General features: G+C 38.6%; 1 protein-coding gene across 3 annotated transcripts in view; it reads right to left on the bottom strand.

The window, feature by feature from the left end:
* Window positions 1-27,702, bottom strand: part of SGCG (sarcoglycan gamma) — a 46,813-nt gene that overhangs the window by 8,011 nt on the left and 11,100 nt on the right. For 2 of the 3 annotated variants that reach the window (XM_081215054.1, XM_081215055.1), the window contains exons 2-7: window positions 26,587-26,674; window positions 15,971-16,165; window positions 15,260-15,361; window positions 13,637-13,724; window positions 7,711-7,830; window positions 3,842-3,914 (exon numbers count right to left, since the gene is read on the bottom strand). In XM_081215054.1, coding sequence (XP_081071180.1) covers window positions 3,842-3,914; window positions 7,711-7,830; window positions 13,637-13,724; window positions 15,260-15,361; window positions 15,971-16,165; window positions 26,587-26,674 — 666 coding nt within the window. The remainder of the gene's footprint in view (window positions 1-3,841; window positions 3,915-7,710; window positions 7,831-13,636; window positions 13,725-15,259; window positions 15,362-15,970; window positions 16,166-26,586; window positions 26,675-27,702) is intronic. The other variant, XM_081215056.1, reaches the window with a different exon arrangement.

The following is a 27,702-nucleotide window of genomic DNA, read 5'->3' as shown; positions in this document are numbered from 1 at the left end:
AGGTGTAGACACATGTTACCCAAACGGCTGAGATTAGAATGCTCTGAGGTGCACCGCTCTGTGAACGCATTCAACAGTGGTCGGATATCAAAGAACTCACGTTCATGTGGAAAAATAAGCAACAGCAGACAGAAACGGTGAAAGGGAAAAGCTGCAAGTGTGTGTATGTGTGTGTTCTGTGTTTGTGTGTATTGTGTATGTATTCATGTGTGTATGTATGTATATGTGTGTGTTTTGGGTGTGTGTATATGTGTTTGTGTGTATGCATATGTATGTGTGTATATGTGTTTGTATGTGTACGTGTGTGCATGTGTGTATATATGTATATGTATATTGTACGTGTGTATGTATGTGTACGTATGTGTATGTGTACATGTGTTTGTGTATATATGTATGTATGTGTACGTGTGTGTGTGTATGTGTGTCTGTGTGTGGCTAGCCCTACCAGACACTGAAATATCTTTTAAAGTTTATTTAAGTAACAAAGTTGGTACTTGGACCTGAATAGACAGCTGAGCAGGATAGAGTAGAAACTGCAGAAACAGACCCAGATGCACAGGGAGATCTTCTATATGATAAAGGTTACATTTCAAATTGTAGTGGCAGTTACATAATAATGCAATTGCTGGCACCTGGTTGGCCAGTTGGAAGAGTGAAAATTAGACCCAGATTTTTGTATCTGTACCTCATACAAGAATAAACTCCAAATGCATCAGCGATCCAAATGTAAGAGAGAAAGCCATACAAGAAACGTGGCTGACGAGTTTCTCTTCATGTAGGGAAAGTCTTTTAATTATGGCTTAAAATCCAGAAGTCATAAAAGAAATGATTAATAAATTTCAGTATATAAACATTAAAAATTAATAGAAATATAATAGGAAAAAGGCTAATATTCTGAATATGTATATATTTTAATCCCTACAAATCCATTTTAAAAAGTAATTAAAGAAGCAAAGAGATGAAGAGTCAATTCACAGAAGAAGCAACCTTAATAACAAAATAAAAATATGAAAGATGCTTAACCACACTAGTCATCAGGGAAACAAAAAGTAAAGTAACACAATATAACACACATCAGGATGAAAACTATCATAAACTCTGACAGTGCCGAATATTGGTAAAAATGTGAGGAAAGACAAACTCTCACTGCTCATGAATTAGACATCACTGCAAGCACTCTGAGGTGTACGTTGGCCAAGTTTGGTAAAACTGAGTATGTTCATCCCCGAAACCCACACATTCCAAAACTTGGTAGAACAGAAAACCAAGCAGTGCTCTTCATGGCTGTCTTAAAAGAATTTTGAAAAACGAGGCACCCATTACATATTTTAACATCTAAATGTTTTATCATACATTTAAGTATCTGCAAAAGATGTAATTTCTTCCATATAAACATTGTTATTTTTTAAAATGAATCTAAAAATCATGGAGATTTGATACCTGCCAACCTTCAGTTGACTCCTGTGTTCCTTCTGACATACCCTCATTGTTTGGATTTTTTAGTACTTCTTACTTATTGGCTATAAGATGCTCTAAATTCACCTACCTTCCCAGTCCTAGAATGAGCCAAGGATTTCTCCAAAGAATGCTGATTCCTTTTGTTGGAGAATGGTGTGAGAAACCAAGTTCTGGCTGCCACTGATATTTTTTTTTTTTTTTTGTGGTACGCAGGCCTCCCACTGCTGCGGCCTCTCCCGTTGTGGAGCACAGGCTCCGGACGCTCAGGCTCAGCGGCCATGGCTCACAGGCCCAGCCGCTCCGCGGCACATGGGATCCTCCCAGACCGGGGCACGAACCCACGTCCCCTGCATTGGCAGGCGGACTCTCAACCACTGCGCCACCAGGGAAGCCCTGCCACTGATTTTAATTACTCAATCTCTCATTCCTAGAACTTCTTTTTGTTATTTTCCAAATATTCCGTTTTCATCTTGTCTTTGCCTTACCTTTGTATTCAAGTTTTTTTTTTTTTTCTCTTTGAGCCTTTTATTCATACCTGTTTTAAAATCTCTTTGCTTTGCTCTACTACTTGGAGTTTCAGGGGTAACTTGAAGTGGCTGCTAATTCTTCCTCATGGTAGTTCAATTCCTTATTCATTTGCCTTTTTCTTCTTCTTTTAGTAAGCTCATCTTCAGCAAGATTTTTTTTTCCATCAGTGTTTTTATGCCATTAATATCTTCAGTGTAGTTTCTCTCTCTCTTTTTTTTTTATCACTATTGGTTTATAGACTTGGTGCAGTTTTTAATGTTAATTAAAAACAGAGTTTCAGTTTTGCAAAATGTAAAGAATGCTGGAGATGGAGGCAGGGGATGGCTGCACAACAATAAGCGTACCTTAGACTTTTGAATGGTACACTTGAAAGTGGTTAAGATGGTAAATTTTATATTACGTGCATTTTGCCACAGTTGAAAAAAAGATATATCAACTTTTTTTGCCTATATGAATCCGTCAAGCTCTCGGTTTTATAACGTTCTTGTCTCTACTAACAGTGCACCTATTTAAAAAATGTAATGTAAATTGAAATGTTTAAGAATGCCTTTTGCAAATTTCAAGCCCATATAAGACACCATCCTCTTTCACTAAAACGTGCAAATGTTTTGCCTCAGCTGATGCTCTTCAGGGAAAAACGAAGGGTTTGTGGACCACATGAATCATAACCCTATGGCATGTGACCTGAAGTGTGAGGACAAGCAGATTATTCGTGGCATCTCCAAGGGAAGGAGGGCACCCCAGTCAGGTGGGACAACGTGTGTGCAAGTGTGGAGTCGGGGCCTGGCGGTGGCTCAGTTTCAGGACAGGTGAGGCAGGAGGCCCCCAGGGTGCCAACCTAGAGAGCCCCAAGGAGTCTAGGTCACAAGTCAAGTGCCCCAGTAGCATTCTGGACTTTACTCTGGCTGATGTGGAATCAATGAAACATTTAAAATAGCTGCATTTACACCCCCATGTTCATAGCAGCATTATGCACAATAGCCAAGACATGGAAGCAACCTAAATGTCCATTGACAGAGGAACGGATAAAGAAGATGCAGTACCTATAGACAATGGAATATTACTCAGCCATAAAAAAGAATGAAATAATGCCATTTGCTGCTACTTGGATGGACACAGAGATTATCATACTAAGTGAAGTAAGTCAGGAAGAGAAAGACAAATACCATATAATATCACTTATATTTTGAATCTAAAATATACACAAATGAACTTATCTACGAAACTGAAACAGACTCACAGACATAGAGAACAGACTTGTGGTTGCCAAGGGGCAGGTAGGGTTTGGGAGGGATGGATTAGGAGGTTGGGATTAGCAGATGCCAACTATTATATATAGAATGAATAGACAATAAGGTCCTACTGTATAGCACAGGGAACTATATTCAATATCTTGTGATAAACCATAATGGAAAAGAAAAAAATTCTTTTAAAGTATGTAAAGTATAAATATGTTCTGAACTGTACACTTAAAAATGGTTAAGATGATAAATTTTATATGTGTATTTTACCACAATTTTAAAAATCGGAAAAAATAAATAAAATAGCTGCATTTAGCCAAGTCCCTCAGATTTTCTGGAGGCAGGAACAGCTATTGGAACAGTACAGGCTGCACTGGGGCAGGGGCAGGGGCAGGGCTAGTAAAGAGCTCAGAGACAAAAGGACGGGACATACAGTAGGACTTCTAACCTCCTTTGGATTTTTGTAAGAAATGCCTTGTTATGGGCGGAAGTTCATCAGAATAAAGACAACTAATGGAATAAGAAACAACCTGGTAATATCTGCTAACGTGTTATTCTAGCACATAACCAGGTTATCTTCTATAAGAGAGTTTATATTTGAACAAAATTCTTACCTAAGGTCCTGGGTTGGGTCCGGTTTTATGAGGGGCGTCTCCACTGAATGTTCAAAAAGAGCCCCTTCAGGCCCTAAACACAAACCAAAGATGAAGCTTTTACAAAAGTAAAGTAAACAACAGCCAACAAATCGAGCATTTATACTGCATATTACAGGACACGTAGGTTCTGATGGTTGCTGAATTCGTACAGGTGTTTGAGTTGCAGGAAAAAAATAGGTATAACTGCTTTCCTGCTTTTCCAAGGATACCATGATTTCATTAGATGTCTATAACAAAATACAATTTTTAAAGCAGTTACAAATACCCAGGCTTATTTTAAAACCAGAAAGCAATATTAGCCCTCAAATTGAAAGAAATTTCAGTTGAAAATTGCATTAAGTCCATATATTTTCGGTAATAGTAATTTGATTCATTCTCTAGATTTTATGTGTAAAAATTGTATCTTGTGTCATCTGTTCTTAAGGCACATCAGGAAATTTATAGAAAAATCCAAATTTTGAATATTTAAAATTGACTTTCTAATTTGTACAAATCAGTATGTTCCCAGTTGTCTGGTTAGTCTGAGAACCTAATTATGTGCAAGACACGGTGTGGGTATTGGGTTAGGGTGCAGAGATTCGAAGGTGATATATCCTAACTTGCTTAGTACTCAGAACCCTACAAGGCAGGTATGATTATTTTCCCATTTTACTGAAGAGGAAACTGAGGAACAGAAAGGTTAATTAACTTGCCTAGAGTTACACAGCTAAGTGGCCGGCCTGTGATTTGACTTCAAAGCCCACACTTTTAACCTATGCACAGCAGGGTTATTCACAGATAAGTGCTCATCATGATTTACCTAGGTCCTTCTGCCTGGCCTAGACCACACCCTTGTCTTGGGCTCCACCAGTCAGTACAAAATGAAATTTCAAAATTACAAACCAGGGCTTCCCTGGTGGTACAATGGCTGAGAGTCTGCCTGCCGATGCAGGGGACACGGGTTCGTGCCCCAGTCTGGGAAGATCCCACATGCCGCGGAGCGGCTGGGCCTGTGAGCCATGGCCGCTGAGCCTGAGCGTCCGGAGTCTGTGCTCCGCAACAGGAGAGGCCACGACAGTGAGAGGCCTGCGTACCGCAAAAAAAAAAAAAAAAAAAAAAAAAAAAAGAGAGAGAGAAATGCAAGCAATACGAGGAGAATTTAGGCTGGAAGGACAACTTAAGGAGCGCAGACCCCCAGAGGCCATCAAGGTCCTCTTATGGAAGTCTGGAGAAGTCACTGCACAAGGAAGTGACCCTTGGAATTGATGGGACCATTCACCACCACTGAAAGGGGAAAGTCAGGAAAGAAGCAGAGCTGGAGGAAAACACCGAATGAATCAGCCTGGAGACCTCCTGTGGGATCACGTATGTCCTTAGAGTTGAAGCCAGTTTTAACTGGGCCTTTTGTTCCTTTCAGCTGAAGGGCTGTTAACTGATGGAGCAAGTCATCAACTGTCCACAGAGCTGCATGACTGGGTCCGGAGCCAGATGTGTCGAGCATGTGCTTGAAGGGTGTGGTGCTCTCTAAGCAGCTGCTAGAGATCCATCTTCACATCTTTAAGGGACATGGGCTCACCACCTGTGTTTACCTTCACTTCTTCTTCAGTGGCTGAAACCTTACTTTCCAGGTCCTCTTTTGTGGGTGGCTTTGTGGGTGACTCCAGAACTTCTGCGTCGTCACTTGTGACATATGTAATCCCATTTAGCTAATGAGAGAAGGATGAAGGGATTGAACTGCCTTATTGCTAGATTGTGTCTTTCCCCTTAGTGATGAGACTGGATACTCTTACAGGGCCCTGTTTTCCTTCCTAAATGTTGGGGAATGGACCCCGCCTAGCGAATCACTGCCAAGGAACTGAAGTACCCAACCATGCATCATCTTCCAGAAGCCAGTTCTGGCAACGGGATAAAATATTGTTTTTTGAAGATGACATTTTGATGCTGCTCCAACAACATGCTCTGCAACTGGGGTTAGTAAAAGAGACCTGCTGATTTTGGTCACTTGGTGACAATTCTATTTTTAGGGGGAAAAATGAGACTGCTGAAGGCCGAGATCAGTTTCAAACTGGGGTGGTGAAATTGTTTAATCTCCTCCATGAATTTGATTTAAAAATGATTTTTCAGTTTCCCCGTTGACTAGAGTATATATGGCAGCTGTTTAAGAATGGACGAGGGATTTCACATTACTCTTTGCGTTCTTGAGACAAAGGCAACGGCAAGAAAGCACTTCTTGATGTGCGTTCAGATCAGGATGTACTGCAAGTCAGGAATCCGGAGGGGCCGCCTTAAAGAAAGACCACTGAGTCCCTCCCCTTACGCCCCATGCTCAGGGCAAGTGGCCAGAGGGACGAGTGTACAGCCAAGCATTGAATTCTCTTTCTCTGCCCCCAGAGTGACCTGGTTCTCTGTCACTTCTCACTCCTCCTTCCTTGGCTGTCAACTGCTGCTGCTTTTGCTGATCCAAGAAACTCCAAAGGCTACTTGAAATCAATCCATTTAAAACAGAGATCAAACTTTTATAGTATGTAGTGGAGAAAAGCTTGAATGGGAATTTACTTGCAAAAATTAACGTTTATAAAGGTATTCTTCTCGTATTTTATATATTTAACAAAACTTAACCATCATTGTAGCAACTATGGAATTGTATGACATAAAGAATAAATCAAGTTTTGTTTTTTGGTGCAATTTTCCCAACACAGTTGGAATTATATGATGGCTGTAGTAGTTTTCTATTTCTGTGTAAAGCCTTTGGGTTATACCAACTGGAAAGAGATAAAAGGAAACAATATGGTGGGGAAAAAAGAGTGGGTAAAGACTTGTGAGGAAGATTTCATTCTTCTAAGAGAGTATCAAAGAATTTCAAAAGAAATGCCATGAAGAAAAGTCAACAAATTCAAACTACGGTCCTTTTTCTTATCAGCCTGAAATATTCCACAGTAAACTTGCCAAAACTACAATCTGCTTTTGCAGAAGTGCCCTCCATGGGATACTGTTTTTCTTAAGAGTTACTACAGATGAATGGATACAGAAGATGTGGTATATACACAACGGAATATTATTCAACCAGGAAAAGAAGGAAATCCTGCCATTTGCAACAACATGGATGGACCTCGAGGGAATTATGCTCAGTGAAAAAAGTCAGAGAAAGATAAGTACTATATGATCTCACTGATACGTGGAATCTAAAAAACAAACAACCACAAAACAAAAACTGAACTCACAGACGTAGGGAACAGATTGATGGTTGCAAGAAGTGAGTGTTGGGAGGTGGACAAAATGGGTGGAGGTGGTCAAAGGTACAAACTTCCAGTTATAAGACAAATCAGTCACGGGGATATGATATATAGTATGGTGACTACAGTTACCACATATTGTGTATTTGCAAGCTGCTAAGAAAGTAGATCGTAAAAGTTCTCGGGCTTCCCTGGTGGCGCAGTGGTTGGAATCTGCCTGCCAATGCAGGGGACATGGGTTTGAGCCCTGGTCTGGGAAGATCCCACATGCCGCGGAGCAACTGGGCCCGTGCACCACAACTACTGAGCCTGCGCTCTAGAGCCTGTGCTCCACAACGAGAGAGGCCCGCGCACCACGATGAAGAGTGGCCCCCGCTCGCCACAGCTAGAGAAAGCCCTCGTGCAGAAACGAAGACCCAACACAGCCATAAAAAAAAAAAAAAAGTTCTTGTCACAAGAAAAAAATTTTAAGTATGTGTGCTGATGGACGTTAATTAGACTTATCGTGCGGATCATTTCACAATATATACAAATATTGAATCCTTATGTTGTACACCTGAAACTCATGTTGTTTGTCAATTATTCCTTAATTAAAAATAAAGAGCTACTACATACCAGTTACTCGAAGTTTATCCGTACCAACCACAACTGCCTTTTCATCAACAGTAAACAGTGGCTTGCTGTCCTTGGAGTTGATCTGAAACTGTTGACTCTGGACCTCTACCATTTTGGGACCTAAAGAATGAATTAAAACATTTTATTATAAAGTGTGTAGTCTATGCAGTGTTAAAAGCTCTACTTTTACACATGCCATGGGACCCAGTGGTACCAAATCACTAAACATTTAAGATTTGTTACCAGTAATTTTTTTTGATTCTGTGATTAAATTTTAAGTCCTAAGCCTAAATCCATTATATTATTAAAATTAATGTAGGTCACATGTATGTTGATCTATATCAAACATATGTATGGGGTTTCCCTGGTGGCGCAGTGGGTGAGAGTCCGCCTGCCGATGCAGGAGACACGGGTTCGTGCCCCGGTTCGGGAAGATCCCACATGCTGCGGAGCGGCAGGGCCCGTGAGCCATGGCCGCTGAGCCTGTGCGTCCGGAGCCTGTGCTCCACAATGGGAGAGGCCACAACAGTGAGAGGCCCGCATACCGCAAAAAAAAAACCACAAAAAAAAACAAAAAAAAATGTATGAATGAATTATATAAAAATTAATTTTTTCAGGTTTTTAAAACTTGCCCCAAATAATATGATTCTTCTATGCAGATTACTGAAATTGGTATTCTTTTGAGTATTAACCAACTGAGGAGTTTATATTCTGAAATGTGAGATTTGTGAAAGACCATCTTATGAATGGCTTCCTTCAATGGCCAAAGTTAATGCAGACAATGAATGAGTCAAACTCGGATTCTTGCCTCTGCCCTGATCCTCACCTCCTACTCCATGGAGCAAACAGACATCACCATGGAAACACACGCTCAAGTTCCTGCCCTTCACCTTCATCTCAGGCACTTCTGTCTTCTCCAGCCCTTCTTTCTACTTCAGGAACAGGGCATCACTTTCTCCTCCAAGCTTACTCCTTTCACATGACCTTTTTCTGTTTGTTTGTTCGTTTTTGCCATACAGCAGCTTCTTATCAGTTATCTACTTTAGACCTATTAGTGTATATACGCCAATCCCAATCTCCGACCCACTGGATTTTAAATTACGACTGTACTCAGCAGATGTTTAATGTGTGCTTCTGTGTGCCAGGCACTGGGGACGCTGTACCTTCAGCGTGTGAGATCTTGTTCAATGTCTCTCATTGGTACACTTGGGTATCCATCATTTTATGTTTTCTGATTTCTCCGTGCTTCCTGTCCTTCTAACCTTAGCAGCATAATGGATTCATCTCTCTAGAACATAGCGCTCAGCATTTGCTTAAGGAACTACAAGTGTCCCTTCATTCTTTTGTTAGTTCTATTTTCTTATCTAGAAAAGTAAGTTTATTGTGAAATGGATACTTGCAGATTTTGTGTATGTGTCCCTGTGTCCCTCACAGTACTCATTCAAGTTGATTGGTACCTGCTAGAAATTAAATAGAAGCTTTTCAACTAATACATTAATCCATTTTGGATATTGTCAGCAACATATTCTTATGTTTTTTCACTAATTTGTGCCTCAGAACCCTCCAATGATTCTTCATTTAAATGTGTGTGTGTGTGTGTGCACATGTTACAAAGTGGAACACATTTTTTTCTCTATGTTTTATCCCCTTTCTCTTAAGGAAGCCTGGCTTTATTTTTTGATAGTTGCCTGTATTTTTGCTCTCCTGGGCTTTCACCCAAACTCAGTTATCCTGTGATTCAGTGTCACTATTTACCTCTTCTGGGTCACTGATATATCTTACATATTTATCATACAAACACTGATTTGCATTAAGTGATGAATTTGAAGTTATTTGAGTTTAGAATCAAGAGAAAAAAACTGGACTAATTTATCCAATAAGAGTTCACTGTTTAGCTCATTGGAGATTCATATGACAATTCGAGGAGAATTTATCAAGTGAAAGTGGTTAAACTAAATGACATTTTTTCTGTAACCATTGTTTCATATACATTGATGAAATATTCAACAAATGAGTTTAGCTGCATAATTTTCATGAGTAACAAAGCTACATAAATCCTCAAATCAAAGAAAATTCAGGAAAGTGAGCCTCTTCCATTCAACACAAATTTATTGTATGCTTTTATGTTCAAGGTTTTGTGCTAAGAATTGAGGCTATATAAAAGAGATGCAGTTCACAACTTATAGGATTTCATAGTCCACTGAAGAAAAAAGCATATAAGTCTAGTCCCAGGGCAATTTGATAAGTGCTGTGATACAAGCATGGACAGTGTCCAGTGAGAACCCTGACAAGGAATTCCTGTCCCTCCTGGGGGGTCAGGGATGACACCTCAGGGAAGAGGATGTCTGGGCTGACCTGGAAGAGTTCATGTTTCCCTGATGAAGGGAGAATGCGAGATTCTAGGTAGTTTTAAAACACCAAGTTTTAAAAACACTGTTTTTTTAAATTTTATTTTATTGAAGTATAGTTGATTTACGATGTTGTATTAATTTCTGCTGTACAGCAAAGTTATTCAGTTATAAATATATTCTTTTTCATATTCTTCCCCCACCCCCTCGGCAACCGCAGTCTGTTCTCTATGTCTGTGAGTCTGTTTCTGTTTCATAGATAAGTTCATTTGTGTCATATTTTAGATTCCACATATAAGTGATATCATATATTTATCTTTCTCTGTCTGACTTACTTCACTTAGTATGATAATCTCTAGCTCCATCCATGTTGCTGCAAATGGCATTATTTCCTTCTTTTTCATGACTGAGTAGTATTCCACTGTATATATATACACAATGTATATATCTATATTGTGTGTGTGTGTGTATACCACATCTTATTCATTCATCTGTCTATAGACACAGGTTGTTTCTATGTTTTGACTATTGTGAACAGTGATGCTAACCCCTTGTTTTTAAAACTCCTGACTTTCTTTATTGAATTTCTCTCTTCTGTTTACCTAAGAAATTTTGAGTTTGTTTCCACTCATGACCCCAAATCCCTCACAGCTGTGGCTCAGACTTATACTTGAACCCTTGTCCACTCTGGAGCACCCTGGACAGGCCATCTTCCCCCACCCCATCTCCTAGAACTCTCTCCCACACTTAAGCTGGCTTTCCAGCCCATCCTTTCCTACACAGTCTTTTATTCATTCCTCCATTCATTCATTCAACAAGTATTTATTGAATACCTCTTAAATATATGAGTGCCCTGAATTAAGAACTGTGTCATTGACTGAATGGAATAACCTAACTCCAATTTTTGAGTATTACATAATCAAATTATTGTGTGTGTGTGTGTGTGTGTGTATATATATATATATATATATATTAAATGTGCAATAATATTATTGTATATATACAATAATTATACTGTATTTACAATAAATATATTTACAATATAATTTTATCATTATATTTACAATTATATATATATATATTCCTTGGAATATTATGTAGCCATTAAAATAATGCCATTGAAATGGAAGAAATTAAAAAAACAAAAAGAGAGTACTATGTAGACTTCTATGCAAATAAATTTGAAAACCTAGATGAAACAGAAAATTTCAGCGAAATAGGAATTGCCAAAATTGACCCCATTCAGCTAAAAAGTCTTATTTTGAAGCTAACCAGAATTGGTTTCTATTATTCGAAGTCAAAAGAACATTAACTGTAGTAACCAGAGCTGCATTTATAACTAGTAAGATTCCCCTGTTGTTCACAATTTGTTGTCTTTTAGTTCCAAGATTTGAGATGCTAGCTGTTGATGCTTGCTCTCCTATGTTTGATTGTTTTTGGAATTTAAGACTTTTGGCTTTGATTGCATTGGTTGCCAATTTTTTCAGTGGTCTTAGTAATAAACAATTATTCATTTAATTAAATGGGATTACTTTGTCTAGTTCACATAAATCACATTTTAATATCCAGATTGGCTAAAATTAACTTCTTCCAGGAAATGTGAGGCTGGAATGAGTGTGATTGTGGGAAGTCATTTACTGGAAATCATCTTGGATCTGGTGAGTTGAATATTTCCTAGTTCAGGATTCTCAATATAGCAGAGAGGCTTTCCAACCAAAGGTTTAATAGAAATCACTTATTTTAACTCTACTTCAGGTATGAAACACTAAGGTTAAAACTCAGAATTTGAGGTTAACAGTTTAAAGTAATTCTGATGGGAAACTTTTTTTTTTAAAGTGAATTCCTTGGTGACAAAAACACCACCATTATTTGCAGAAACAAGGACCGTTCCTGGTGTGCCATGATTTAATGAAATCTGAGTAGAGAGGGAGGGTGGTGGAAACACCCCTGATGGAGAAGCAAGTCCTAAGGTGACTCCTGGTTTGGCTTCTCTACTAACGAGCTGTGTGTTTTTGAGAAAATTAGCTTTTCAGTGCTTCCATTATTTCATCTACGAAATTGGAGACAGATTTAGGTTATCTTTAACTCCTCTATATATGAAACTCCACACTTAGCAAAAAATTAAATGTGAAAATGAGTATTTGTGTTAAATCATTTTCAGAAGAATATAAAATGAATCTTTTACTTTTGGAACTCCCAAAAAATAATTACACACTCTAAATGTTATTAATTACTTGACAGCATATAGAAAGTAGCACATAGTCATTCAATAAATGTTTGTTGAATGAATGACAGAAGATGGGTAAAAATCCCTCAAACATTTAAAAACTATAGTCAGTTAAACATTTTTAAGAAATTTAAGAAATGGTAGACACAATTCATAATACAATATAATTTATAAAGAAATATGATTTGGTTTAGACAAGTTTCACGAACATGTATGCTGTGTAAGCTCAGGTTCATCTCTAGATTTATTGAGAATTTCACTGGACTTGGTCATAAAACAAGCTTCTAAGCAAAAGAGAAATACAATTTATCATTCAGAAAAAGTTATAAAGATTAAATCAGAACACAGACTATGGAACTCATGTATTACTGTAATAAAGAGGAATCATAAAGTTAAGATATGGCTGTACCTTCCAATGTAACATTATTGTTCTGTAACAACAGCCATTAAAAAAGGGGGACACGGAAAGTTACCTGCCTGTGTTGGCAGTACACTTGTCATCTATTTCCCCATAATCTGAAGAGCCAACCAATTTCTTAGATTTAGCAAATCTATAAAGTGTTGATGGTGTACAGAAGGTATATTCCTTTCACCAGCTGTTTGCTCTTTTGTTATTTCTCCCATCGATATTCTTTCTTTCTAATCCTTTTGCTCTCTGTGCACGATTCCAAAGGACCCTTCTCCCATGGGACCATATTCTTTGGTCTTAGCTGATCGGATGGGTGTACATGGCTCAGCCAAGGGCAGTTGGTTGAACAGAGTAATTGGGCCAATTAGAGTACTTAGCTGTGAATTGAGAATGCATGACATTGAAGACCAAGTTGGCTGGTGTTGAGAACTATAGCCAATCGGATGAAGAACCAGAGAGTCCTGTAGAGTTAGAACTGGTGCAACCATGATACCAAGTGAAAATCATGGACAGAGATTCATGGAATGGAGGGGAACATGGCAGAGAGAAGGAGAGAGGGAGGGGGAGAGAGGGAGAGAGAGGATGAATACTTTGATTCTCCGGCCCTGGTCTTTCTTTTCTTGAGGGCAGCTACTTTGTTTCCTTTCCTCAGTCTCTGTGGGATTATTTTGTATCCTGCAACAATCATTGTTTCTTGTACTACCTTAAATGGTCCTCTTATTTCTTGGAACCAAAATAACTTCACTTAGAATACTTCAGACTGTCCTCCCATCACCTGAACTAGTCTCCATGGTCCACACAGCATGATATTTAGAAAACTCATACTTTGATTGCTCATAAATAACTCTGAATTCTCTAGAAGGAAAAAAACAAATGGATCCATTCAGCACAACTGTTCATGGACCACACACATGCAAAGCACTGTTATGAAGCTGGACTCACCCACTTTTAATCTGCCTGTAACTTCTCCCTCTGGGTTGCGTGCATTTACAGTCACATTCTGTGTGGACTGCAGAAGTAGAGATGAGTCCTAAAAACAGATTTACAATGTGAGCCAAATATAGACTATTTAAAATGACTATACCTTTGTATTTGTATATAAATTGAAGATTTACACAAAATAATTTCTCCAATGTCATAGATCCTGTGAACCTATAAATTTGTGGCTAAAACTATTTTTTAAACTTGGATTATATTGTGTGAAGGGGGTAAATGCATTATTTTTTTTCCCCACAAAATATAATAACCTCCTGGGTTTACAGAGCCTGTGTGCACTGGTTACAATGGACCAAGTCCGTTCTTAAGGTGAAGATCTGAAACAATCAAGATTTAATCCGTGTTTTGTCTTTTCCAAGGAATTAAAATTTCATTTCTCATAATTTATGCCCAGGACATGATATATTTTTAAAAGGTAAATCAGAGAGCGGTTAGCTCTTCTATAAATAAAGACCATATTACTTATTTTCAAAATGCAAAAGGCTTCTCACAATTTCAAGAGCTTTTAAAATCTGTTGGACGCCTACGTTTTTAGAGCTTTTTGTTGGAAGATACAGTGGCTTTATGAGCACGTAAGTGGGGTCACAGTCTGAGCGGAGGCTTTGTCTCACAGAAGATTGCTGGTTCTTCTGTAACAGTTTTCTTCAAAAGGAATGCAGTGATTTGGCTGCTGGATTCGGGTGGGTTTCTGTCACTCAGAGGGAACCAAGTATCTTCCCCAGTTGTGGGGTGTACGATGCTTTCGCAGAAGGAACGAAGTTTTAGGAGCGCTGTGGAGCTCTAGCAGGTCAGAAAGTCTCCAACTTGCTTTGTGAAAGCAGGTGGATGTACCACTCTCACCTTTTATCCAATGGCGTGACCTTACTACTTGTGTTCGCTGTGTTTTGAAATAACCAGCATGATAATAAGAGCTAATAATTCACCAACGAGTTTTACCATCAGCCTCTCCTTTTACCTCCACATTTTGAAGGAGGTGGCATTACTCCTCACATACAGATGAGGAAATTGAGCTCAAAGAGATTCAATGACAGCTCTCCCAAAGTAACAGCTAGCAGGTGACAGTTCCATGACGGAGCCCGGTCTTCGGGCGCCAACTTCCAGGCTCTTTTTCTTTTTTTATCATTTTCCCTGAAAGGGAGGACATGGCCCAGGTCAGAGCTGTGAAGCCCACTCCCGGGCCTAGACAAAGTAAGCTGTCCCAGGAGCCACTCTGGTTGTCTGATCCAATGGATGCTCTCCAACAGTATTCTTTTTCTGGCTTCCACCGCAGGGGCTGCCAAGGCTAATTGCTTTCTCAGCCTGTCCTGCAGGGAGGGAGACCCAAGTGATACAATTCTGGTCAATGAGATGTAAGCAGAAATCTGCTGGGGCAGTGCTGGGGGTTCCCAGGCAAGCTTTTGGGTGTGACCATGGCGGTCACTTGCTAGGGCTCACCCAAGGCACGTGGCCAGGGAAACATGCAGTGTCGACGCATGCACCCCTTTCATCAGAAAAGCAAACTTTCTGTGTTTCACCATTATTTATTTTTCATGAAACACAAATTATTTAAATGTGTCCTCATTTTCTTACCACTCTGGAGTGTATTTCTTTGGCATACAGTGGGAATAAAAACTCCGATTCCCCCTCCAGGAAAAGTCCATCTTCTATAACATACAGGTGACCCATCCCTCTCTGTTAAAAAGAGATTTGTTATTGCTTTCTTCTTCACTTCTTTTAGTATCAACTTAAATTATGTATGCATTTTCATAGATTTCCTATCGGCACTTTACTGTATTTCTCTTAAATACTTTATTTAAAACTTGAGTTGTTTTTATTCAGTATTCAGTATTTTATTATGTCTTGTGTAAATACAAAGGAGTATTTAGGAAATGCATACAAGATTTAAATAATCACTTTATAACAAACACGCAAGAGCCCATCACGTCACACAAAAAAATCTTACCATTCCTATTTCAAGTTTTTTAAAAATTAAGATGCAATAAAATGGACTCTTGAGGCTTATAGTTCTGTGAGTTTTAACATATATAGATTCGGGTAGCCACCAACACAATCAGAATACAGAACTGCAACGAAAACCAACACCCTATAGTTTGCAGTGAAATTATTTTAAAAAGCTAAAAAAGAAAAGTAAATGTTATATGATTTTTTGCTACTGAAAATCCTGATCCAGACAGGAAACCAACATTAACTGCATGAAAGGAAGCTTCTGTTGATACAATGTGGGTGGAGCGACAGCACAGACAAAAGGAGAACATGTTTATCAGGAAACAAAATACTCACTGGGGAAAACCACATCACTTTAAGAATCCAAGCTGTAAGAGCAAAATTAACAAGGAGGAGGATGAGCAAAAGAAGAACAAATAAGTAGAGGCAACGCTTTCTCCAGCCATAAATGCCGATTTTGTAGACAGACTGGTTCTCCGGACGCTCTATGTGGGTGCCTTCTGTGGTCGTGGTGTATTGTTCACGCACCATCTGCCACCGGGTGGGGGGCAAGGGAGGGAGGGGTAAAGAGAGGGGGTAGGGGGTAGGAGGGGGGTAGAGGGAGAGAGGGAGAGACACATGGCCAGAAAGAGAATTTGTTTGTCAATACCGACTGACCATTAGTCCAACAAAATACTTTTTACCCCAACAACAGATTTCCAAATATAGTGATGTTTAAAATGAGCATTGGCTATTACTTTGAAACATGTCACTGTATTTCAACCACAGTGATAATCTGTCATGCAACATATTTAGATATGACAAATTCGCTTGAAATCCAGTGATTATATTTTCAGATTTTAATCAATAAAATCAATATATATACAGCTTTCAAAATTCTGCAGGATTAAACTTGGAATTGAAGCATCAACCTACAACAATCAAGTTATCACATTCTTAAAAGATTCAGTGGGAGGAAAATCAAGCTGGTACCTAAGAGCCTTCTGAAAAAAAAATCCAATTACTCAATTTTATGCCAAATGATTAAATTACATCTTCCTTCAGCTACTAAATTATTCAGAATTAAAAAGGTTCTTTTCAAGATACCTACCACACCAACTTTGGCCTATAATAAAGCTCCCAAGTACTGACCTACTTCAAGAAAGATCAAAATGTGTACGTGTACAAATGTTTACAAACATTCACTGTTTTATGTAAATCAGGTTAAGAGTTTTAGTAACAATTTCAACTCTATGAAGAGAGTTTTAAAAGTTGCTCAATTTTCCCCTTTACACAAAGAAAAAAAGAACATGGTTTTAACTGTTTAAATTAAGGTTAGAAATTATGATGACTTTTCTGATTGTAAATGTAGCAAAATGATGAATCATATAAAATATTCTCTTCTGAGATTTTTTTATGCATTTATTTTTAGGAATGATTTGGAGGTGTCCTTATTTAAAATGTTATGGTCAAAATAATTCTATACATTTCGTTCCAACCAAACAACAGGCATTTCCCGTGTTCTGTCTGATTGTATAAAAGGGTGCTGTTCATCACTCAGTATTTTCAAACACTCAGGACTGACAATCTGCATTATTCAAAACCTAAGTGGTTAACAATTTCACGAGGGCATTCTTCACTCACTCACCTTTGACCCCTCCAGTCTTTTTTTGGATTAGAAAGTCCATCACCACCCACACAGCCCCACATCAGCTCTGCCTTCAACCTGCATCCCAAATCTGTCTACTTCTCTCCATTGCCACGGCTACCGCCCTGGTGCCAGCCACTGCGAACTGTCATCTGCACCACTGCAAGCCTGCTTCCCCTCCTTCCCCTCCGGAAACCCCTCTCTACCCACAAGCAGACGTGTGAAATGTAAGTCAGCGCCTGTCACTCTACAGTTTCACACCTTCCCGTGATTTTTCCCCACTGAGAACATCCAACCTCCTCCATCACCCCCCAGACCCTCCGTGAGAGCCTCTGCTCACCTCTTCACCTGCAGTTGTTGGTCTTTTGCTCACAGCGCCCCATCCACTCTTTAAACAGCCCAGGTGAGCCCTCAGGTCAGGACTCACTCCTGGGCATCCCTTCCACCTGAAACCCTGTGCCAGCTCCCTCCTCAGCTTCAGACCCGTTCACATGACACCTCCTCAAAGAAGTCTTCCCCGGACACCCACTCACTCCCAACACAGTACTCTGTTATATTTATTCCAAAGCACTTGTCATCTAAATAATGGTGGCAAAACCACACTTTCTGTAAAAGATAGGCTAAGAGTCTGCGATTGGATTGGGAAGGGTGGCCAGAGAATCTGAATTTAAAGCAAGTGCATTATTTTACAGTATTGCTACAGATCGATAAAAACAGCAGTTTTCTAAGTGTGTGTGTATACACACGCACGTGCGTGCACGCACACGTATGGTTTCCACTTGCTACCTATTTCTATTCCTATCTAGAGCTTCCTACTGCTGGTGTAAAGCTATCACAAACCTAGCTTAACCCATCATGATTTTATTATTTTATAGTTTTGGAGGTCAGAAGTATGAAAATGGGTCTTCTGGGGCTAGAAATCAAAGTGTGAACAGGGCTGCTTGAGCGGCAGGCACCTGGGCCTGAGTTTCGGCAACGAAGCCACGTTTTACGATTGCCCCCCTTAACTCTGTTGGTTAAGCTGCCATTTACCAGTGTTAGATGTGTTGCACTGAACAAGGATCTTACTCTAGACAGGCATGAGGCAGAACACGCAACTCCAGTGTTTTTCCCTAAAAAGTTGATGTTGTTATTTTAATAAATTATTAGCTTATATTCTAACGGTGACTCATGGCGGCTTCCATTTTTATTTGACACTGTATATTCAATTGTTTCTGGAAGAGACTTTCAGAGGCTATCAGGTTCAGCTAGCTTCCTTCAGATATGTGTTAAAATTAGCATTGGAAAGGACACCAGTTCTTTATCACTTCGAGGTCAGATAACTGTAAAGTATCAGTATTCATGCTGGCAAGAAACTGCTCTGGAACAATGCATTATGCTTTATGATCTACTTATAGACCCTTTACAAAAAATTAATAAGATAATATTTTATGTTAGAACTTAAAAATCTACATTCCAAGGTAAATAATTTTGAGTTTTACTACATCTTGAGCAAAAATTATTCTCATAGGCTCCTTTATTTAAAAAACAATTTATGGGGACTTCCCTGATGGCTCGTTGGTTAAGAATACACCTGCCAAGGCAGGGCACACGGGTTCGAGCCCTGGTCCGGGAAGATCCCACATGCCGCGGAGCAACTAAGCCCATGCGCCACAACTACTGAGCCTACGCTCTAGAGCCCGCGAGCCACAAGTACTGAAGCCCATGTGCCCTAGAGCCCGTGCTCCGCAACAAGAGAAGCCACCGCCATGAGAAGCCCGCGCACCGCAACGAAGAGTAGCCCCCGCTCACCGCAACTAGAGAAAGTCCGCATGCAGCAACAAACACCCAACACAGCCAAAAATAAATAAATTAAGTAACTAAAAAATATCCCACCCCTTTCCCTGTTAACTGTCTTTAAAGTATGTTGATGGTATACTTAATTTTGATTAGCTTTAAATGCTTCTCTCTAAATATAGTTATCAATATTTTAATACGAAACATTACAGTATGTTTTGCAAAAATAGAAGTTTTCATATGCTCTTGAATTCACGGTTACCTATTTATTATTTAAAATAAAACCATCTTAAAGATAGAAATTCTGCCTTCTACATTCTTTGATTCTTGTCATAGTACAGTAACTGAATACAGCGTCCACTACATAAATGTTTTTAAAAGACATTGTTAATTTTAACTAACATTTACTGAATGCCTGGTTGGATAGGCTGTTGCCAGGAGTTTGAGACACGGAAATGATAAATACATGGATGATGCTCAAAAGGAACTAATATAAAAGGATTTTTTAAAAAGGTGGGTTTGAAAAAGAACTAAACAGACTCCTCCGAAATGAGAAGTTCAGTTATATTTTAAATTCCAAAGAATGTGTTGTATAGCTTAAAGTTATGACATATAAAGACAATTTCCCTATATTTAACAGATTACATAGAGCTGAGAAGAGAATCAGTACATATAGGAAGACAGATCTTAGAAAACACGACGGAGTGATAAAAGGTATGGGAAACGTGAGGGTAAGTTTAAAGGACATGTCTGAGGAACGAGACGGTCTAAACATGTCTTACTGAAGCTCCAGCAGGAGTAACCAAAGAAAACATAGAGGTAATTGCCAAGAATTTTCTATAATTGAAGATATGTGAGATTGGAAACAGATACTGACTCCTGAGCAGGATAAATTAATTCAAGTCTATTAAATAAAATCACTTTGAGTCTGGACAACACCAAAGCAAAGAAGCTTCACGACAGGTATGGGCCCCAGATTTCAACTTTGTAAATGGAGAGTCGTGCCATGCAGCTGGTGAAATTGCCCCAGGGGAGACGTGATCAGGCTGTGGGCTGACCGTCCCATCCAGCCTCCCGGCCAGCACCTCCTGCTCGGCCACCGAAGCGAGAGGCCCTGAGCCCCTGGGCTTGCACAGTGATTCCAGGAAGGAGGTGAAGAGGACGGAGGAGTGACTCCAAGAACCCCGCTGTGAGGAATCACCCGCTCTGGTGATTGCTGGTGGCAGAGCCTGCTCTGCACGACCCTGACACTGGTACTCAGCCACATCCACACCCCCACCTCCCACCCTTTCCCCAAACAGGACGAAAACCAGGCATTGTTTCCTGGGGCAGGAGCAAAGGACAGGAGCCACCTGACATTTATGCTGTATCTGAACTCCCATAATTATAGGGCATGTGACGATGGGGCACTGCTGTAATACTATGGATATAAAAATAAGCAAATTCATCAGGAGGCTATAAAATGCTAGACGTGTATGCCTCTCTCAAATGTCCTGATACACCTATACCTGTTTCTGTACCTCTTCATCTGTATATATGTGAGAAAAATGGAAGAAGAACATTAAGAAAAAACCGAGAAAGGTATTACCATAGTGGAAGACTTTAACATATTTCTATAGAAACCCTGGACAACACAATTAAAATGTGTTTAAATGGATGTGTGTAGAGCTCCATCCCTGAAATTGGGAAATGCTTACTTTTTTCAACCATGGGTGTAACCTTTGCAAAATTTGATAAACATTTACAAGGAAGAATGAAGAAATGCCAAAGGATAAATTTCATACAAATTCTTTGCTCTCGTCATAATTCAGTAAAATTAGAAATGCAATGGATAAAACAAAAATCAATCTCTGAAGTGTTAGGAGGACTGGGGTTATGCTCACTTCCACACATATGTCTGACAGAGGCTGTTTTCCTGCCATAAGCTCACTGGCTAATTTTAGCAAAGAGAACTACAGGCAGGGATGGAGGGGGTCCCGTGGGTGCTGCTTCTCTGGTCACCCCCCTTCTTCAAGGGAGAGGCACCTGAGTGTTAGGGATGGAATTCTATAGCACTGAGTGAGGTCCTGCCAGGCCACACGGCATGCTGACTGGGGCATTACCAAACCTCTTATAGCATCCATCATGTCCCTTTGAAAACTTCAGGAAAATTATTTTTCAGTTTCAAAAATTGCCTTTCATAGTCACCTGGCTCTATATTCAAGTAGCATCATTTCTATGACATAACCAGTACCATCATGTTACATCATCCATCAGAATGACAAGGCCACTCACACGCAAAGTCAATCATAACCATGTGATGACATACCATGACCTGCAGGAGTTACATGCACATAACAGGCCAATATGCACTGAACAAATGAATGTGTGAAGAGTGGGGCTTAATCTTGCTGGATGTAAAGCACAGTTTTATGCTATGGTAATGAAAAAATGAGACAGTGACAAAAGGACAGACAAATAGACAAAGAAAAGAACACAGAGAGTCGAGAACAAGCCCATACACAGAAGTGATAAGTAAACGAAAGTGAGAAATGAGAGACATCCAGTATTTATGGGTCGCTCTTCATATACTTTTTTTTTTTAACTGAAGTGTAGTTGATTTACAAGTATAGTTGAATTTATATATATTTACTATGTATATTCTTTTCAGATTCTTTTCCATTGTAGTTTATTACAAGATATTGAATATATAGCTTGTGCTACACAGTAGGTCTTTGTTGCTTATCTATTTGATATATAGTACAGTGTATATTTTAATCCCAAACTCCTAATTTATCTCCCACCACCCACCTTTTCCCTTTGGTAACCATAAGTTATTTTCTCTGTCTGTTCTATAAATAAGTTCATCTGTATCATATTTTAGATTCCACATATAAGTGATATCGTATGGTATTTGTCTTTCTCTTTCTGACTTACCTCACTTAGTGTGATAATCTCTAGGTTCATCCATGTTGCCGAAAATGGCATTATTTCATTCTTTTTTATGGCTGAGTAATATTTCACTGCATATGTAGACCACATCTTTATTCATTCATCTGTTGATGGACATTTAGGTTGCTTCCATGTCTCTTATACATGCTTATTAAGTTAAAGCTGACTAGGTCAGGCTGGCACTGAGAATCATTGGACGAGTTTACCTCCATTTTCCTTTAAACTTCCAAGAAATAGCTAATCCCCACATTAAATAGCTAATTGTCAAGGTACTTCCTGCCTCACTGTTTGCATCACAACTCACAGCATTCCCAACTGGTGCCAACGTTTAGGAAAACAAAGAGCGGTGGGGAGGAGCTCACCCTGGTAGATGTGACAAAAGTACATCAACAAGGAACATTCAACAGCAGATAACAAATGGGGAAAATATTTGCCTTAAAGATAAGACAAGGTTATCACCCTTAAAAATATAAATAATCCAATAAAACTTGAACAAAACAATGCACATACATTAAAGAAACACAGATGATTAATACACACAGCAAAAGGTTCAGCTTCACCATGAAATGCAAATAAACACAAGTTCCATAAGCAGTTTTCAAAGATTAAGGGAGATTTAAAAACTGGTAGTAGCCATTATTGGCAAAGTGTCGGAAAAATGGGTATGGAACTCCTCTGCTGTTGAAAGTGAAACTTAACATCATCCCTCTAGAAGGATGATGTACCAAGAACCTCAAACAAACAATAATTTCAATTCTAGAAACTTATTCCAAAGAAACAATTAGGAATGAAAATGAAGATCCATGTTTAAGGACATTTATTTTACGTTATGTGTGATGGTGAATGACTGGAAAGTAAATAAATGATAATTTATTAGAGTAATTAGTTCAGAATTAACTGCTTGAAAAGCATATAATATCCTAGAGAAATGCTAATGATAGAGTGTTGAATGAAAAAGACTATTGAAAAACTTATGAAAAAATATATATACCCATAGAAAATAGACGATAAAGAAATTTAAAAATGGTTAACAAAAATTTCCCCCATATTCCACCATTTACACTTAAAATTTCATTTCCCAGATGTTTTTCTGTATTTTTTTCAGATTAAATATATATATATATATATATATATATATATATATATACACACCTTTGGATATATATATTCCTCTGATAATAGTAAAGTTAATAGTAAATTCACCATACTTGTCCCAACTTTATGACGACATTTAGGATGACAAAATAATTTCAAAAATAATTCTGCTTCATCTTTTGGTCAAATTGCTCAGCATGGTCACTAAATATAGCAAAGTACACAAATTGTAGTTATCCATTTCATCCAAAGTTACAATCAGTACAATTCTCACAATCATGAATGCCCCTGCTATAAATACACACATGCGTGCATACACACACACACACACACACACACACAGATTAAAGGTCATCAAACCATCCTCTCTTCTTTACAATAGAATTGACTTTTAAAATAAAATGGCAAACTGCCACTTTAAAAAGTTCCTTACAAAATACACCAAATCAACAGAAGAAATGCCCTTTAAGTAGCTAACAGTCCTGAACAGGGAAGAAACCTTTATTTAAATGAAAAAGTAACAAAAGGAAAAAAAAACACTCATACCCACTGTCACACAAATGTTAGCTCATAAAACTGTGGTTTTAAAAGGCATGTTTGCTTAGTTCAGATAGAGGCTTATTTTAAAGCAGTGTTAAGTTTATAAAGATGGGCAATTCAAATATATTTTCTTAGTGTTTTATTCTTGGTTTTATTAAAGAAACTCAGAAATCTGAAGCTTTTACCATGTCCTTATATAGTATTTGACTAAAGGGTAATATCAAGGTCCAGAAGTTGAAGCTGGTGGAAATAAGGCCAAAATAAGGATGTTTTGTTCACTGTTTTGTTCACCACAATATAAGCAGCACCTACAGTAGTGCCTGGAACTGAGTAGGGGCTCAATTATGCGTATTTGTTAAAGACAGGCAGGCAGAATGAAGTATATTCTCATTTACGATGTATTTGTGGAAGAGGTCCCCATGTCTAGGTCCAATGTTATGACTGAAAACCGAAATCATTCCATCTTTACCACACTTCATATATGTCTCATACCAACTTTAACAGAAACTCCATAAACTGCTAGGAAAATAATCGGAACCCATAGAACAAAAGGGGAAAATAATAGATTTATACATTGTTATTTTCCTGGCCCTTTTATTGTCATAATGATGTGATTGATGCATATGTCGTAGTTTATAGGCTGACAGTTCCTGCATTTCACATCTCAGTGACCATCATACTACTTCATTTTCTACTAGGAATGTTCATCCACCAGCACTCTGTATTTCAACAGTGTATTTTAAGGTTCAAGATCACATAAAGTTCTCCCTTGATACATGAGTTGGATTTGGGAGGAAGATTAGCATCAGAAAACCACTGTTTCTACCTTTGCTTTTCAACCATACTATCTTAGGTATTCCCCTTTCGCGATCATATAAACCAGACTGAGTTCCAAAGTCATGCCTTCTTAGCTCTGTGATACGATGATCAATTCTGTCCACCGATCAACAATCAGTTGGTCAACTGATCAGCTCAAGTGGCCTATCAGGCTTCTTGACAGTGTGCCTTTTCAGAGATGCTTCACATGTAAAACTCACTGAGAATGTTTAAAATACAGTTAAAATGGTCACAAAGGTGAGGCTGGGTTTTAGGTACGGTCTTCATGGCAATGACTTCTTCCTGCTGGTTCTCCCTTGGGGTCTGTTTTCCAGACCTCAGCTGAGGCCATCTGTCAATGTTTTACAGCTCTTCTCTCCTCCCTCCACGCCCCTTATCCAGTCTCCATGGCAACCAGAGTGACCTTCCCCAAGACTAATTCTACCCCAGTGGCTTCAGGACAAAGCACAGATGCCTTGGGCACACGCAGCCCTTGGGAAGCCCATCTCCTTCACCAGCGTGCACAGCACACCAGCCGGACCAAAGTCAAGTGGACTCGGGCACTGTGAGGGGGTTGGGGAGAAGTCTCATGACCGACCCTTGCAGATCCACAGATCGCTAAACACTCCTGCATCTATTTTCCCATAAAATTACCCAAGGCATAATAACATGTGAAATAGGAGATGAGCTTGGAGTCTGGAATGGCAAGGAAAGTGGGTGAGGAATTCTACAAAGCTCATGAGAACCCCAGAGAAAGATCTGGCCCTGAAGTGGGTCCAGAGAAGAACAACACTGGATGCTTTTGAGGCTGGGAGGAGAAGGAGGCAGGTAGGACAGAAAGAAGCGGGAGGCAGGTCCTGAGGGTTCCCCACTGGGAAACCACATTCACGGTGGGTGAGCAGGGCTGGGCTCGCTTGAGAGGAAGCCACGGGGAAGACCCTACCCAGGTCCAACCATATGTGCAAAATTAAACCAAATGGGCACCCATTCATAATTTACAATTATTCTTTGAGTTTCATCTTCAATATAATAGCAATCTAGTTTAGTGACTAGAGTGTATATTTTTTTAAAGGACATTATGGAACAATTTTATTTGCAGCATTTTAGCTGCAAGCTTAGCCAGCATGTTTGGGAAAATTGGATTTGTTAGTCTTTGGAATTTGATATTTAAATATATTGAAATACTACTTTTCTGTTGGCTTTGAGAGAAACCTCAGATAAATTCTAGAACCTCTAAGACTAACCAACTGGAACCATGAGGTGGTAAGTGGCTCTTTGGATCCAAAATGTTTCCAAGAAAATAAGCAAAAAATAAACACAGTACGTTTTGTAGTTCATTTTGTACCTAGTGAGTTACTCCATCCTGCTGACAAATCTTCCAGCCAGTTGAGCTATTTTTTTCCCCATTATCTTTCTTGACGACTTTCTTTACAAACTTGTCTTCTAAGGGCCCTAATTAACTTAGGATCCACCAGAAACAACAGACATTTTAAACAAGCCGAAGCATAGCGCAGTTTACCTTGATTCTACTTCTTTTTACTTTTTCATACATATTTTGAGCAACACGTTATTTATTCCAGACTTAGGGAGAGATACATTCTTCCCTTTTTCATCCAAGAAGGGCTGGGCAGCCAAACTTGGTATTTTGCTCTTGTTTTGCTTATTCTCAATGTACCAAACTACCTGGACTTCTGTTCTCATGAATTTTACCCTGTTTTTAAATGTCTGTAACAAAACTATGGACAAAATGTAAATCAAACGTAATTCTGCCACTAAAGTTTAAGAGTAGAATTAGCAGTAGGTGATCTTAAAGATTATCCTTTGTCTAGGTTAATTACAGTATAACGATTGAATGCCTGATAATACAGAAATGCTATCATGGTATTCTATTGATACAAATTAAAACTATTAGAAGGACATAATCATGCTAAAAACAGGTAGCATATTTGTAGTCGTAGTAACTTGAAAGAAACTTGAAATGAGACGTTAACTAGTTTGTTGATACTTAATACATAATCATTTTGAGCTAAATTTATTCAACGTTTAAAATTCATTTTCTATTATGATACCTATGAAGGAAAAAAATAATCAAGAAGCCTCATACCTATTTGGTTTTTAAATTGAACATTATGATTATATAAGATCCAAGTAAAAACCGATTACTTACCTTAGATGTTGTAAAAAGCACACTGTGAATTAACTGCACCGTTCCAGATCCTTCTGAGACGGAGCGTTTCAGGCTGTCCCACGACTCGCTGAGTGAGAGGGGACAGTTCAAGTTCACCAACCAGCCTGGCCTTGTCTCAAGTTTCATCCCCGGTTGTTAGCAACAGGCGCATCTAATTTTACTTAGTGACACAAACAGCTCATATACCACACTTAAAATTGTTTGGGCACCAATTCCAGAACACAGCACTAAGTGTGCCAAGAGGAAAAAAATTCCTACGAAACCACCAGTTAAACCCTGAATCAGGACAGTCTTACGTAATTGTAACTTTCTAAAATGAACTTTACCTTAAATGAACAGCAAAAACTTCTGGGACAAGTTTCCAGTAGAATCAATGTTGACAAAAATCTCATAAAAAATCACTTCAAATTCACAGGCAACATTGAGAACTTGTAACTTTATTGGTATTAAATGTATACTGTTCTCCTCCAAGTAAACTGCATATTCTCATGTAATAGTCACTCTTTAAAAATCACTTTCCTTAGGCTTCTTTTTAAGTGAAAAAACTTTAACATTTGAGAAAACCTTAAATAATGATCATCATAATAAACAGAAGGTAAACTTTACATGTTAAAATTATCACAGTTATTTTCTAAGTAAACTAAATTTATATTTTGTTTAACAAATTATGTGAATGTAACAAGGTGATGTTGTCTTACCTTTATTTAAAAAGAACAATAAGAAGATCATTCAATTTTTATAAGGTGTAAAGAACACAGAGCAAATATCAAAATTTCAAATAACCTTAATCTTTTATTTGGCATTATTTTTAGAGTCTGAATTAAAACTGACTAAATTATATATTTAAATTCACATTTTAGCACTAAACCTTAATTATGAGAAGCAATGTGATGATAATCCATATAGTTAATTTTTATTTTCTTCTCAGGAGACCTTTTCTCTTATTCTATTCATTTACGCTGTAACTTCTTTTGAAATTTGATGCTTCTTAACACCAACAGCTGCAGGTCTTAAATGAAAAGCTGACACAGCTTCAACTAATCATACATTTATTTATAAGACATTTAAAAATCTTCCATGAATTCTTCGCACATT

The sequence above is a fragment of the Mesoplodon bidens genome (assembly GCF_964165515.1).
Source record: "Mesoplodon bidens genome assembly, chromosome: 17".
NCBI classification, from domain to species: domain Eukaryota; kingdom Metazoa; phylum Chordata; class Mammalia; order Artiodactyla; family Ziphiidae; genus Mesoplodon; species Mesoplodon bidens.
Note: the sequence above shows the minus strand (reverse complement) of the source record. Positions and strands in the feature narration are given on the sequence as shown.